Source organism: Pristis pectinata, chromosome 12 (assembly GCF_009764475.1).
Source record: "Pristis pectinata isolate sPriPec2 chromosome 12, sPriPec2.1.pri, whole genome shotgun sequence".
Classification (NCBI taxonomy): Eukaryota; Metazoa; Chordata; class Chondrichthyes; order Rhinopristiformes; family Pristidae; genus Pristis; species Pristis pectinata.
In genome coordinates this window covers 41,789,562-41,801,997 of record NC_067416.1, presented here as the reverse complement: position 1 = coordinate 41,801,997, position 12,436 = coordinate 41,789,562, and the positions used below count along the sequence as shown (strand labels likewise).

Genomic DNA, 12,436 nt, shown 5'->3' with positions numbered 1-12,436 from the left:
TTTTGCAGATCTTATTGTATGTAGTTGCTTCCTTTATGTTCCTTGTATTTCTCTCAGTTACAGTATATACTATACTTTGCAGTTCAGTATGCTTTTTTCCTGTTTGTTACATGTTGTCCATATTTGGGGATGGGGGGGAGGGGATATGCAACTAGGGATTTTGTCTCTTTGGAGTATAAATTGGTTCTGTATCACATTCTGTAAACCTCTGGCAATCCTAGACCATAAGATATAGGAGCAGAATTAGGCCGTTCGGCCCAATGAGTCTGCTCCACCATTCAATCGTGGCTGTTTTTTAACCCCATCCTCCTGTCTTCTCCCTGTAACCCTTAACTCCCTTACCAATCAAGAACATTTTAATCTCTGCCTTAACACCCAATGACTCTGCTTTCACGGTCCTCTGTGGCAACAAGACAATCGTCTGTTGTTTTTTCTGCTGTTATAGCCAGGAACATATTTATTCAATTTAATTAAGTCTGTACTTTAATAAGTTGCAGTCACCCTTTTCAAAGTCTTGAATCTTAATAGGTTTTTCATTATTAGATATAATGAAATGTTCATGGGCCATTAAGCAATTAACTAAAACAGGCTCATTTTACTCATTATAACAGATATGACCTACCTGCTTGTTATACTGGGATTTATTCCTGCAAAATTTTATTCAGAACATACCCAAGAAATTTACCACAATCTGCTTAAATCAACCTATAGCAAAGGCAAAATCTTCCTGTAAAACCACATTCACATTTCTAAATGTATATATCTAATCTCTGCACTTGTACATTCTGCCACCTCAGTTAGTATCAGTGAACCTCTACTCAACTCCCACTGGAGTCTTAACTTCTTTACAAAATCTCTACTAAATACTTATCTTTCACCAATATGGCTTGCCCATAGAAGACAGGGTTGTGGTCAATGGAACTTAATCTGGCTGGAGATCCGTGACTAGTGGTGTTTCGCAGGGATTCGTACTGGGACCTCTGCTGTTTGTGATGTATATAAATGACTTGAATGAAAATGTGGATGGGTGGGTTAGTAAGTTCACAGACAATACAAAGATTGGTGGCATTGTGGATAGTGTACTAGAAGATTGTCAAAGGATACAGCAGGATATAGATCAGTTGCAGATATGGGTGGAGAACTAGAAGAGAAATTTTAATTCAGCCATGTGCGAGGTGTTGCACTTTGGGAGATCAAATGTAAAGGGAAAGTTAATGGCAAGACCATTAACAGCGTCGATGTACAGAGGGATCTTGGGGTCCAAGTCCATAGCTCAGTGAAAGTGGCTGCACAAGTCAATAGACTGATAAAGGTGTATGGCAATGCTTACCTTTATTAGTCAAGGCATTAAGTTCAAGAGCCAGGAAGTTATGTTGCAGCTTTATAAAATTCTGGTTAGGGTGTATCTGGATTCAATTCTGGTATTGCATTCAATTCTGGTCATCCCATTATAGGAAGGATGTGGAGGCTTTGGGGATGGTGCCAAAGAGGTTTACCAGGATGCTGCCTGGATTAGAGGGCATGTGCTATAAGGGGAAGTTGGACAAACTTGGGTTGTTTTCTCTGGAGTGGTAGAGGCTGAGGGGAAACCTGATAGAAGTTTATAAAATTATGAGAGGCATAGATAGACAGTTGGAATATTTTTCCTAGGGTCAAAGTGTCTAATGCTGGAGGGCATGCATTTAAACTGAGAGGGGGTAAGTTCAAAGGAGATATGTGGGGCAAGTTTTTTTTTACAGTGGTGGGTGCCTGGAATGTGCTGTCAGAAGTGCTAGTGGAGACAAATGAGAGAGGCCTTTAAGAGGCTCTTAGATTGGCACATAAGTGTGCACAGAATAAAGGGATATAGACATGTGTAGGTAGAGGGATTAATTTAGTTAGGTGTTTAATTACTAGTTTAATTAGTTTGGCACGATATTGTAGGCCGAAGGGCCTGTTCCTGTGCAGTACTGTTCTATGTTCTTTGTGTCTCCATTCTATGTTCTAATATTCTGTTATTCTATATTATCAACAATCTTTCTTGATTTCATCCTTAATCACAAAGGCTACTCTTCCCATACTTTGTTCTTTCTTTCCTGTTGTCTTTATAACATGGGTGTATTTAATTAGCAGCCCTGAAGGTTTTGCAGTTATCTCAGGAATGATTATGTTGTGATGTCCTCCATTCTGCTCTTGCACTCACAATTCAATGTGTTCTTTATACTTCACATAAAGCTAAATTTCATGGAACTGAAAGCAAATTATGAAATTGACTGAATAGAAAGTAGAGAATAACATATAATTGACCCAGCAAGATACTTCCAAAGCAAGGAGGGGATAGTCATGGATTTGTACAGCACAGAAATGGATCTTCAGCCCACCACACTCACACCGACTATTTTGCCCATATACATATTTGCTCGCACTAGGTACATATCCTTCTGTGCCTTCCCTACTTAAGTGCATGTTTAAATGTTTCTTAAACCATTTTTTCTGTCAGTGAGTTCCAGGCACAAACCAATTTCTGTTTTAAAAAAAAAATCCCCTCAAATCCCCTTTAATATTTTGTTCCTTAACCTTATAAACAAGAGGACATATGTATGATACACCTATCATGGGGAAAGGGTTCTGACCACCTGTCCTATCCATGCCTCTTATAATTTTATATACCTCTATCAGGATACCCCTCGCCCTCCTTCACTCCAGGGAAAACAAATCCAGCCTCTCCAATTTCTCCCCAAAACTAAGGTCCTCCAATCCAAGCAACATCCTGGTGAATCTCCTCTACGCTCTCTAAAGCACAATTACATCCTTCCCATAGTGTGACGACCAGAGCTGCACCAAATACTGCCAGATGCGGTCTAATTTTTATAAAGATGCAACATAATGTCCCAACTTTTACGTTCTGTGCACCGACCAATGAAGGCAAGCATGCCATATTCACCACACTTTCTGCTCTTGTTGCCACTTTTAGGGTACCATTTACTTGAACCCCAAAGTCTGTTCATCAACATTCCATAGTGCCCTACCATTTACTGTATACTGTATGTCCTACCCCTATTTGACTTCTAAAATGCATCACCTTACACTTGTAGGGATTAAATTTTATCTGCCAATGCTCTGCACTACTTTCCATCTGGGTTTGTATCCTGTTTTAGACAACCTTCCTTGCTATCCACAACATCACAAACTTTCGTGTCATCCACAGACTTACTAATTGTATCTCCTACACTGATATCCAAGTCATTAATATATCACAAACAAGGATCCCAACATCAATCCCTGTCGTACACCACTAGTCGTAGATTTCCAATTAGAAAAGCATCCTTCCACCACTACCCTCTGTCTCTTATCAAATTTTGAATCCATTTAGCCAGTTTGCCTTGGATCCCACCTGCCTTTCTGGACCAACCTACATTGTGGAACCTTGTCAAATGCCTTAAAGTCCACTTGGATAATATCTAACACCCTGCCTTTCATCAATATTCTTAGCTTTTTAATCTTTATTTCTACAGCATGGTAACAGGCCCTTCTGGCCCAACAAGCCCATGCTGCCCAATTACACCCATGTTAACCTACCTGTATGTCTTTGGAATGTAGGAGGAAACCGGAGCAGCTGGAGGAAACCCACGCAGTCACAGGGAGAACGTACAAACTACTTAGTGACAGGAATTGTCTGTCTGTAAGAAGATCACTGGTGCGGTAATAGCGTTACGCTAACCGCTACACTACCGTGCCGCCAAAAACTCAGTCAAATTAGTGGGACAGGATTTCACCCTGCACAAAGCCTGACTATCCTTAATCAGCCCCTGCCTTTCCAAAGATATATAAATCCTATCCCTAATACTGACATAAGGCTCCCTGACCTGTAGTGTCCAGGCTTATCTCTTCAGCTGATCTTAGATAAAGGAACAACATTAGCTATCTTAGCTTTTAGGCACATCACCTGTGGCTAATAAAGATGCAAGAATCTCAGTCAGGGCCCAAGCTAGCTCCTCTCTTGCTTCCCATTGAAACTTGGAATAGATCTCATCCAGCCCTGGGGATTTAGCAACCCTTATGTGTCTGATAACATATAACATCTTCTCCTCCTTAATAATGACTGGCCTGCTCCAGATTATCCACATACCCCTCTTTACCCTCACTATCTCCCATGTCCTTCTCTTTAGTGAATATAGATGAAAAGTATTCATTTATGACCTCACCCACATTGCCTGGCTCCACACACAGATTTCCTTTGTGGTCCCTAAGTGGACCCACTCTTTTGCTGGCTCTACTCTTGCTCTTGGTATACTTGTTGATGTCACTGATGGTGACATTCCTATGCACCTAGTGCCTTTGTCCTTCCAGATGAATTAGGTCACAGGTTTGTGAAATACTGTCAGGTGAATAGTTTCAACATATCTTGCTGAATAGAAACCACTGCAGCTACGGTGTGCCAATGGTGAATAAGTTTAATAAAATTGCTGGGAATCATGTGTGAATGGAAAGGAAAACCATATCATCAGTGAATATCTCACTTCTGACCTTTTGATGAAGCAACTGAAGACTGGGCTAGGACACTTCCCTGAGGAATTCAAAAAATTATGTTCCATGTTATGGTGATCAGTCTATGACAAAACTAGAACCCTCTTTTGTACAAGGTGTAACTTCAACTAGTGGCCAGAATCTATACTAATGAATGTGATAGAACATACAACAGACCACAACCCTTGGCAGCACATTCCAGGCACCCACTACATTCTAGCCCCAGCAATATCTTCACATATGTCCTCCACATCATCTTGAGAGAGAGATATATAATATACTTGATAAAATATACTATCTTGTAAATTCCATGGTGTAGGTTCCCACATGTTTCATATATATAGAACAGACTCACTTTTTACACAGCTTGTCCATGCCTCTCCAGTTGCAAAACCAGACTGGATTTAAGCTCAAAAATGCATGTTTCCAAGCATTTAATTTAATGGTCAGAAAATTATTTACAGAACACACTGGAATCTTTTGACAAGTCAAACTGTAAGCTTTAAAAAGACAAAAATATGGGACAGTTACCTCACTTCTGGTTTTGGTAATCCTGTCACAACACATTCAAGTTGGACTCTGCTTCCCTCTGTTGCTTCCCTGCTCTTCAGTCGCTGACTGAATCGTGGTGGATCTCCTTTGGTATCTTCAATAGATAAAGGTCTTGACTGAGCTTCATCGTTTTCAGCTTCTATTCTTATTTTTTCAATAGATGCAGATTGAACTGGAGCCTCTTCTACTTCTTCAGATTCTTCCTTTGGTATGCTTTCATCATACACCTGTGTAGGAAATGGAACGTGTGCCCTCTCTCTCTCATCAACAGACCAATTTGAACATTGAGTTTGTGAACAAGACTTTGCCTGTGCCCTACTTCGGGAGCTTTTGCAGGCTCTAGGTTTAAGTCGTTTTGAACTGTTTGTTTTGAAGAGCGAAGATAACTCCTCAATGAAATCTGCAGCTTTACTTAAGTAATCTTTTTTAGACTCTGTTTCACTACAGTAAGTAGTATTCTTTGGCTGCTTTCTTAATTCTTTGTAATTTTCTTTTGAGCTGCTGGGGCTCCTGGTGAAATTCTCGTGCTGATAAGATATGTTATTTGATTTCTCTGGGAGAGTTGAGGAATCTGTAGATTCTAAAACCTTTTTGTTCCCAGATGGTTTCCAAATGTCATAAGAATCTTTGTGGGGGCAGTTTAAATTGATCTGCTTTTCATCTTTATTCACTTCATGTGAACATAGGGCAATAGCTTGCTGAGCCAAGTTTACACTTTTGTCCAATTCTTCCTGGCTCAGAAATGCAGACAAGTCAGGGGATTCGTCCTGACCATCTAACTCCTGTGAAACCCCAGATTTACTGCCATAATGAAAATGCTGTGGGATACCTTCTAACCGGCTTTTCTCACCGTGCTCTTGTTGTATTCGGACTTCGGCTAAATAGCTCTCCCTCAGAAGCTGAGTTATGGATGTGGAGGCTTCGCAGTTATCTTCTTGCATTCTATCGTGAATAAGAAAAATCCAGGTTACACTTTCAGTTTCTGTCTTAATATTCGAATGCTGCTAAATGAACCAAAAACCCTTTAAATTTGTGCTATCTTTATAAATGAATATGTGGCATGTTCTTGGTAGGTATGTACCAGTCAATTTTTTGATCTTTTTATCATTAACCTAATGATGTATTCACAGACTAACTTGAGGTGAGGTAGGATCTAATTAAGCAGTCTTGCAATGGATTTCACTGAAACAGCGAAAGCAAAACCATCAGCAGAGAATAACACACACAGACAGCAGGTTGCAAATGACAATGTGAATGTAGTCTTTTACCAGAATCATGGAGATAGTTAACATTTCCTAATGAATGCAATGCAAATGTTTTAACAGCAGACTGTCAAACTTTAGAATGATGGGGAATTAAACTTAATCATTTAAGTATCTGAAATTTTACCTGTTTTTGTCATCCTTGCAAATAGAATTGAATTCAGGCCTATCCCTATAGAAGGCTACAGACTCCCTTTGCAAGCTGGATGATTATTATGAGTCATTATTGTGTCTGAGTCAAGCAATCACATCTAAAATGGTGAACAGATGTAAAATTCTTAAGGCCTTTCAGGTGCATGATATAACTGCATGTGTAAGGCAGGCATGGTGAGCTCATGGAACCTTCAACTCTGTCCTGAGCAGGTCAGGCTTTCCTGGGAACTTCCTGCACCAGGTACATTCTGCTCGCTAGTAGTTCGTCTCTTATGCCATGCAGATCATCTATCATTTTCTCAAATTCAGCTGGGAGTAAGCAATCTCTATGCTGTTCTTGGGAATAATTAAACCCATTGGAGTGCCTCTCCTGAAGGATTCCAAGAAGGACTACAGGAAATATAAAATACTTAAGAGTTGGGATGGTGCTTAACATCGTCATGTATTTGTGTTTTTCCCAATGGTTTATGAAATAGTTTGAAATATTAGGCATCAGGAAGTCTCTTATTCTGACAAAGCACTGATTTAAAATCTGACAGTGCCTTGAAGATGGGTGGTTGAATCTGTTTCCGTTCTTTTCCCTATGCCTTTTGCTGTCCTGAACTGCAAATTCAGAAAGTGAATGTTTATGACTACCTTGGACAATGCAAATGTGTGAAGCTACTTTTTGTTGTGTAGATACTGAGAAGGGGAAGAAGAAAGAGGCATTCTGAGTGGAGAAATATTGAAGTTAAAAACCTATGAAGTGAAGAGAGAGTTGACCATGCTTGCTATTCTTGAGAGGTCATCAAAATATTTTCTGCACCAGATCTAGGTGCAGTAATTTCTCTAAATGTATGGCAGGGATGATTATCCAGGATTCACTTGGCACTGGGCGGGAAGAACTTCCACCTTTGCCTTGGACTCTTCTACCAAGATCACCAGAAAAACATTAGAAATTTTGGGACCTATCTGTAGCTCAGGCTGATAACTTTCTTGCTGCACCAGTCCAGCAGCAAAGTCTTGCTGAAAGGATATGCAATTTTATTTTAAGAAGTGTATTCCTACTTCAGATAGGACTGCAGCTCATGGGTTACAATCTATGCTTTCAAAATGGTTAGGATTCTCACCAGAAGATATTTGCGCCTTGCTTCAAATATACAAAGCAACTCCTGATGGAGTTTTGGATTGATGCCTAAGTAAGTGAGCAGTGATGTCTTTCCCACAATTTCTGGGAGATGCATCAAAAGCCAGAGGTTTTTTAGTATCTTATGGGCCAAGGAGAGCAGGAGTAATTCTCTAGATCTCACACAGCACCAATGGCATCCTAGGCTTCTCCATTACACTTATCAATCCACATCAATGTTGGGTTCAATCCCACAATTATTAATCACTTACACACAAAATACAGGCAGTCATTGGGACTGTTGGATCCATGTTGACTTCCAGCAGAGTAAATCCCATCAGTCTCATTCTCCGTCTCTATTTACTTCAACTTATTCTCTATCATATGGCTATCAGTTTCCTTTTCGTTTCTTTTCCTACTTATCAATACTAAGGGATAGTTTACAGTAGCCAATTAAACCATTAGCATGGATGTAAGGATGTGTGAGGAACCAAAGCACCTGGGGAAACCTCACAGGGTTACAGGAAGAACGTGCAAATTCCACACAGTTAGCACTGAAGGTCAGGATCAACCCTGAGTCGATGGAGCTGTGAGGAAGAAGGAATTCTTCAGCAGTGGCTCCTGATAAGTAAAATAATGTTACCTGCTACTCAGTGTGATCAGCTGGATGCCATCAGAGGTATATACAGTATATCCAAGCCATTAAAAATGCCTAGGCTGCGAAATGATGATGCTGTATAGTTTCACTGCCATTTTAAGGCTCAACTAATTCATCACAAGGTAAAATCAACCCCCGGAAGTCACCTGCAAAAAAATAAGTTGCCTGGAACTAAAATTGGGCACAGTCTCTCAGCTAGCAAAAGTTCCATTGTGATTTTGTGGGTACAATGGTAAGATGGGGAAGGAAAACAAAGGACTTGACTCCTCACCCATTCAGAACCTGGGACAGAAAGTAAACAGATACAAAGCCAACACATTTGAGTTGATATCCGTGTAGCTGCCCAGATTCCTGCTCTGAGTCCTTTTTAGTCATCAGAAGCAAGAGATTATGCATTCATTCTTTTTATTGCATTCATTTTCATTTTCTAAGTATTGTGTCCAAACCTTTGCTTCAGAAATCATATTGATTTTCATAAATTTCATTTCTGGTCAGTTGCTTTCAAGTTTTTTAAAAAAGTAATTTAATCATGCAGCATTTGTAATATGTTTAAGCTGCTGTCGCTCACTACTCATATGATTTTCAAATGGGCAGCACTGTGGCGCAGTTAGTAGAGCCACTGCCTTGCAGCACCAGAGACCTGACTTCAGTCCAGAGTTTGAACCCTCTCCTTGAAACCGTGTGGGTTTCGTCAGAGTGCTGATTTCCACCCCCCCCCCCCCCCCATATGTCCCAAAGACATGCATGTTGGTAGGTTAATTGGCCACTGTAAATTGCCTCTAGTCTATTGGTGAGTGGTAGAACCTGGGGGGAACTGATGGAAAATAGGGAGAATAAAAGTGGAACTAATGTACGATTTGTGTAGATGGGGTGGTTGAAGACTGGTGTGGACGGTGGGCTGAAGGGTCTGTTTCCATGTCCCTACAACTCTAAGTGAATATATATACACCATCAGAAATGGTGTAATCTATAATCTTATGGCCAGCAAATCCCTTGCTCTAGTGTTGTTATCAACCCAAAGGTCAACCTTGCTTTGATGAGGAATGCATAAGAGCAGCATAGGGTATATCTAAAAATCAGATGCTAATCAGGTGAAACTGCAACACAGAACTACTTACATGCTAAGCAGCAAAAATACCATGCAAAACATAGAGCTAAGCAATCCCACAACTAATGGGTCACATCAAAGTTCTGCAGACCTTTGTAGTTGTTAATGGTGGCGGAGAATTAAATAGTTAATGGAGGTAGGCGGCTCCAAGAACATCCCCATTCTCACCAAAAAGAGCATGAAAGTGTGAAAGACAAGGCTAAAGCATTCACAACCATATCCAGCCAGGAGTGTCATGTGGATGATCCACCTTGTTTTCTTCCTGAGATTGCCATTATATTAGAATATACTTTATCTGATATCAGGAAATGGCTGAGAGCTACATACATCTACCTACAATATGAAAAACTAGCTAGGTATGTCCTTATCACAAAAATCATGATAAATCTAATCTGGCTAATTACCGCCAAACCAGTCAAATTCCATCACTTTGTGGATGATTGAGAATTATCATCAACAGTGCTTTCAAGTGACATTTATTCTCCACTGACTTGTTCACTGATCCAGGCTCACACAGCTCCAAAAGCAAAAACTTTTGGAGTTGTTAGTTCCACAGCCTTGATCCAAACATGGACCAAGTGGAATTCCAGATTTTAGATGAGAGTGACTGTCTTTGACATCAAGGTAGCATTTGACAAATTTGGCATCAAGGTACACTGGATAAAATGAAGTCAAAGGGCCTCAAGGAGAAAACGGTCCAATTGTTGGAATTGTATCTTGCACAAAGGAAGATCATTGTCATTATTGACGATTAATTATCCCAGCCCCAGAACATCACTGTATGAGTTCATGATGACAGTATCCTTGGCCTGTCTGTAGCTGCTTCAGTGATTTTCCTTCTAATATGTCAGAAGTGAATCGTTTGCTGATGATTGCACAATGTTCAACTCCATTTGCAACAGTTCAACAAATGAAGCAGTTCATGTTGGCATGAAGCAAGACCCAGACAAGAATTAGACATGGGTTGATGTGGCAAGCAACGTTCAGATAATGGGAAAGCAGGCAATACTATCTTCAACAAATCAAAGTCCAACCACTTCCTCTTGCTATTTAAATACCTTACCTTTACTGAGTTCCCCCCCCCCACCTCCCCACAACACTTTTCCTACTAATTTTCCTACCATTGACCAGGGACATAACAAGACTGGCCACAAAATACTGTGCTACTAAAGCAGCTCAGAGGCTGAGACTCCTGGTGCAAGTAACTCATCTCCTGATACCCCAAAGCCTTTCCACCATCTACAAAGAACAGGTGAGGAGTACAATAGTATATTCTCCATTTGCCTGGATACATGCAGCTCCAACAACACCCAAGAAGTTCAACACCATCAGGACAGAGCAGCCCACTTGATTGGCACCCCGACCCAATCAATCATCCTAAATATTCATTCTCTCCACCAATGGCACAAACTGGCTACAGGGTACATCATTAACAAAATGCACTGCAGTTACTGTGCTAGACTTCTCTGATACAACCTGCCAATCCTGCAACTTCTACCACCAAGAAAACACCGTCGCTTGCAGATGTCCCTCCAAGTCACACATCATCTTAACATTGAAATATATCTTCATTCCTTGACTGCAGCAGTTCAAGAATGTGGCTTGCTACCACATTCCCAAAGGCAATTAGACATGAACAATAAATGCTGGCTTTGCCAGCAATGCCCACATTCCAAAAAATGAATATATGGGTAATGCAGTCTTTGCTTTTGAATTCTATTAGCTTCTGTCTGCTCACTTACTTCAATATACATCAATACTTTCAAGCTGGTAGACTCTCACATTCTAGCTTTACACCTCCTGTTTGATACATCCTCATTTAAAAACCAATTTTAATGTTATTTTTTATCTAACATCAATAAATAATAACTGGTAGATTTAAACTGTCACACTAAAATTTGTTATATACTGGCAGGGTATCTTTTTCAAAATTTTGTTTTTAATTTAGGTGAGTCCTCTTCCTACATGACCAAAACTGAACACGGTATACATAAAATGCAGGTTAAAGACATAAAATCTGCGATTAGACACCCAGTCAATGCCACTAGTGCACAGATCTCTGAGCTGACCACATGTTACTGACACTCAAATCCCAGAGAACAGCAGAGGAAACATTGCCCTTCCAACACAGCTCTTTCTGCAGCTGTTGTGTATGTAAATTCTGTGAGCAAATACCCTGCGCACTCATCTAATTATAGTCTGTGATATCATTTTACTACACAAAAATCAAAGCAGTATCTGATTCATCCTAAAGTTGTTTCAAATAATAATATAGTGATAAAATACATTGTAACAATACAGAATTTTAGAAATGGCTCTCACAATGTACTTGGAAATGACATCTTTCTTTCAAAGCCATGATGTCACTGATAGCTAAGGCATGTGTGACAGAACGCAAAACAGCAAAAGCTTTAGTCGCTTAACAAGATAAAAATATATCCTCTAACAAGTCCTGAGCTCAAGCCCAAACAAAATCCAATGGCAAAGTTTAAATAAGATTCCCAGCACTGGAATCTGATACTTGAGTCTGTTAAGCAGAAGCACTGTGGCCTGGCAAATGTTATTCGTTATGTGAGTTATAATTCAAAGAGCAAATTACTTTCAATTCTACATTGACCTTTATAAACCATTTAAGACATCAATTCTGCATTAAACTCATAAAACAATACCTTCTGACTGGCCCAGTGGATGGTAAGATGTGAAAATCTAGTAGTGGAAGTTACCCTGTAGAAGTTGGAGATGAAAGGTGGGCAGCACTGCAATCCTGCAGGCCCCTGGGACAAGAGAAACTAACAGTCCGGAGGTTGGTACAGAGTTAACCTTGACGTTGATGAGATAGTGGGAAGAAGCACTGGGTAACCTGTCACCACGGTACCAGTTACATTTGTCAGCATACTGAGTCTGAAGATATTTTAGGGAGGTCAAACCACGTGTCTGGCAAATGTCACACCTCATTGGATAGGAGGGTATGAGTAAAGTATAGCAGCACCTAAGACAACAATTCAATAGCTGAACCTCTTTGGTGGACATTCCAGAAACCTTGACTCACTGGTCAGTATCGATCCTCCATGGGAGTGGGAGTGGAAGTGCAT

At 40.2% G+C, this 12,436-nt stretch overlaps 1 protein-coding gene across 1 annotated transcript in view; it reads right to left on the bottom strand.

Annotated features, from left to right (window-relative positions):
- mypn (myopalladin) overlaps nucleotides 1–5,999 on the bottom strand; it is a 193,356-nt gene extending 187,357 nt beyond the window's left edge. Inside the window, exons 1-2 of the mRNA XM_052027770.1 lie at nucleotides 5,730–5,999; nucleotides 5,038–5,645 (exon numbers count right to left, since the gene is read on the bottom strand). Coding sequence (XP_051883730.1) covers nucleotides 5,038–5,645; nucleotides 5,730–5,999 — 878 coding nt within the window. The remainder of the gene's footprint in view (nucleotides 1–5,037; nucleotides 5,646–5,729) is intronic.
- Between the last annotated feature and the right edge of the window lie 6,437 nt (nucleotides 6,000–12,436).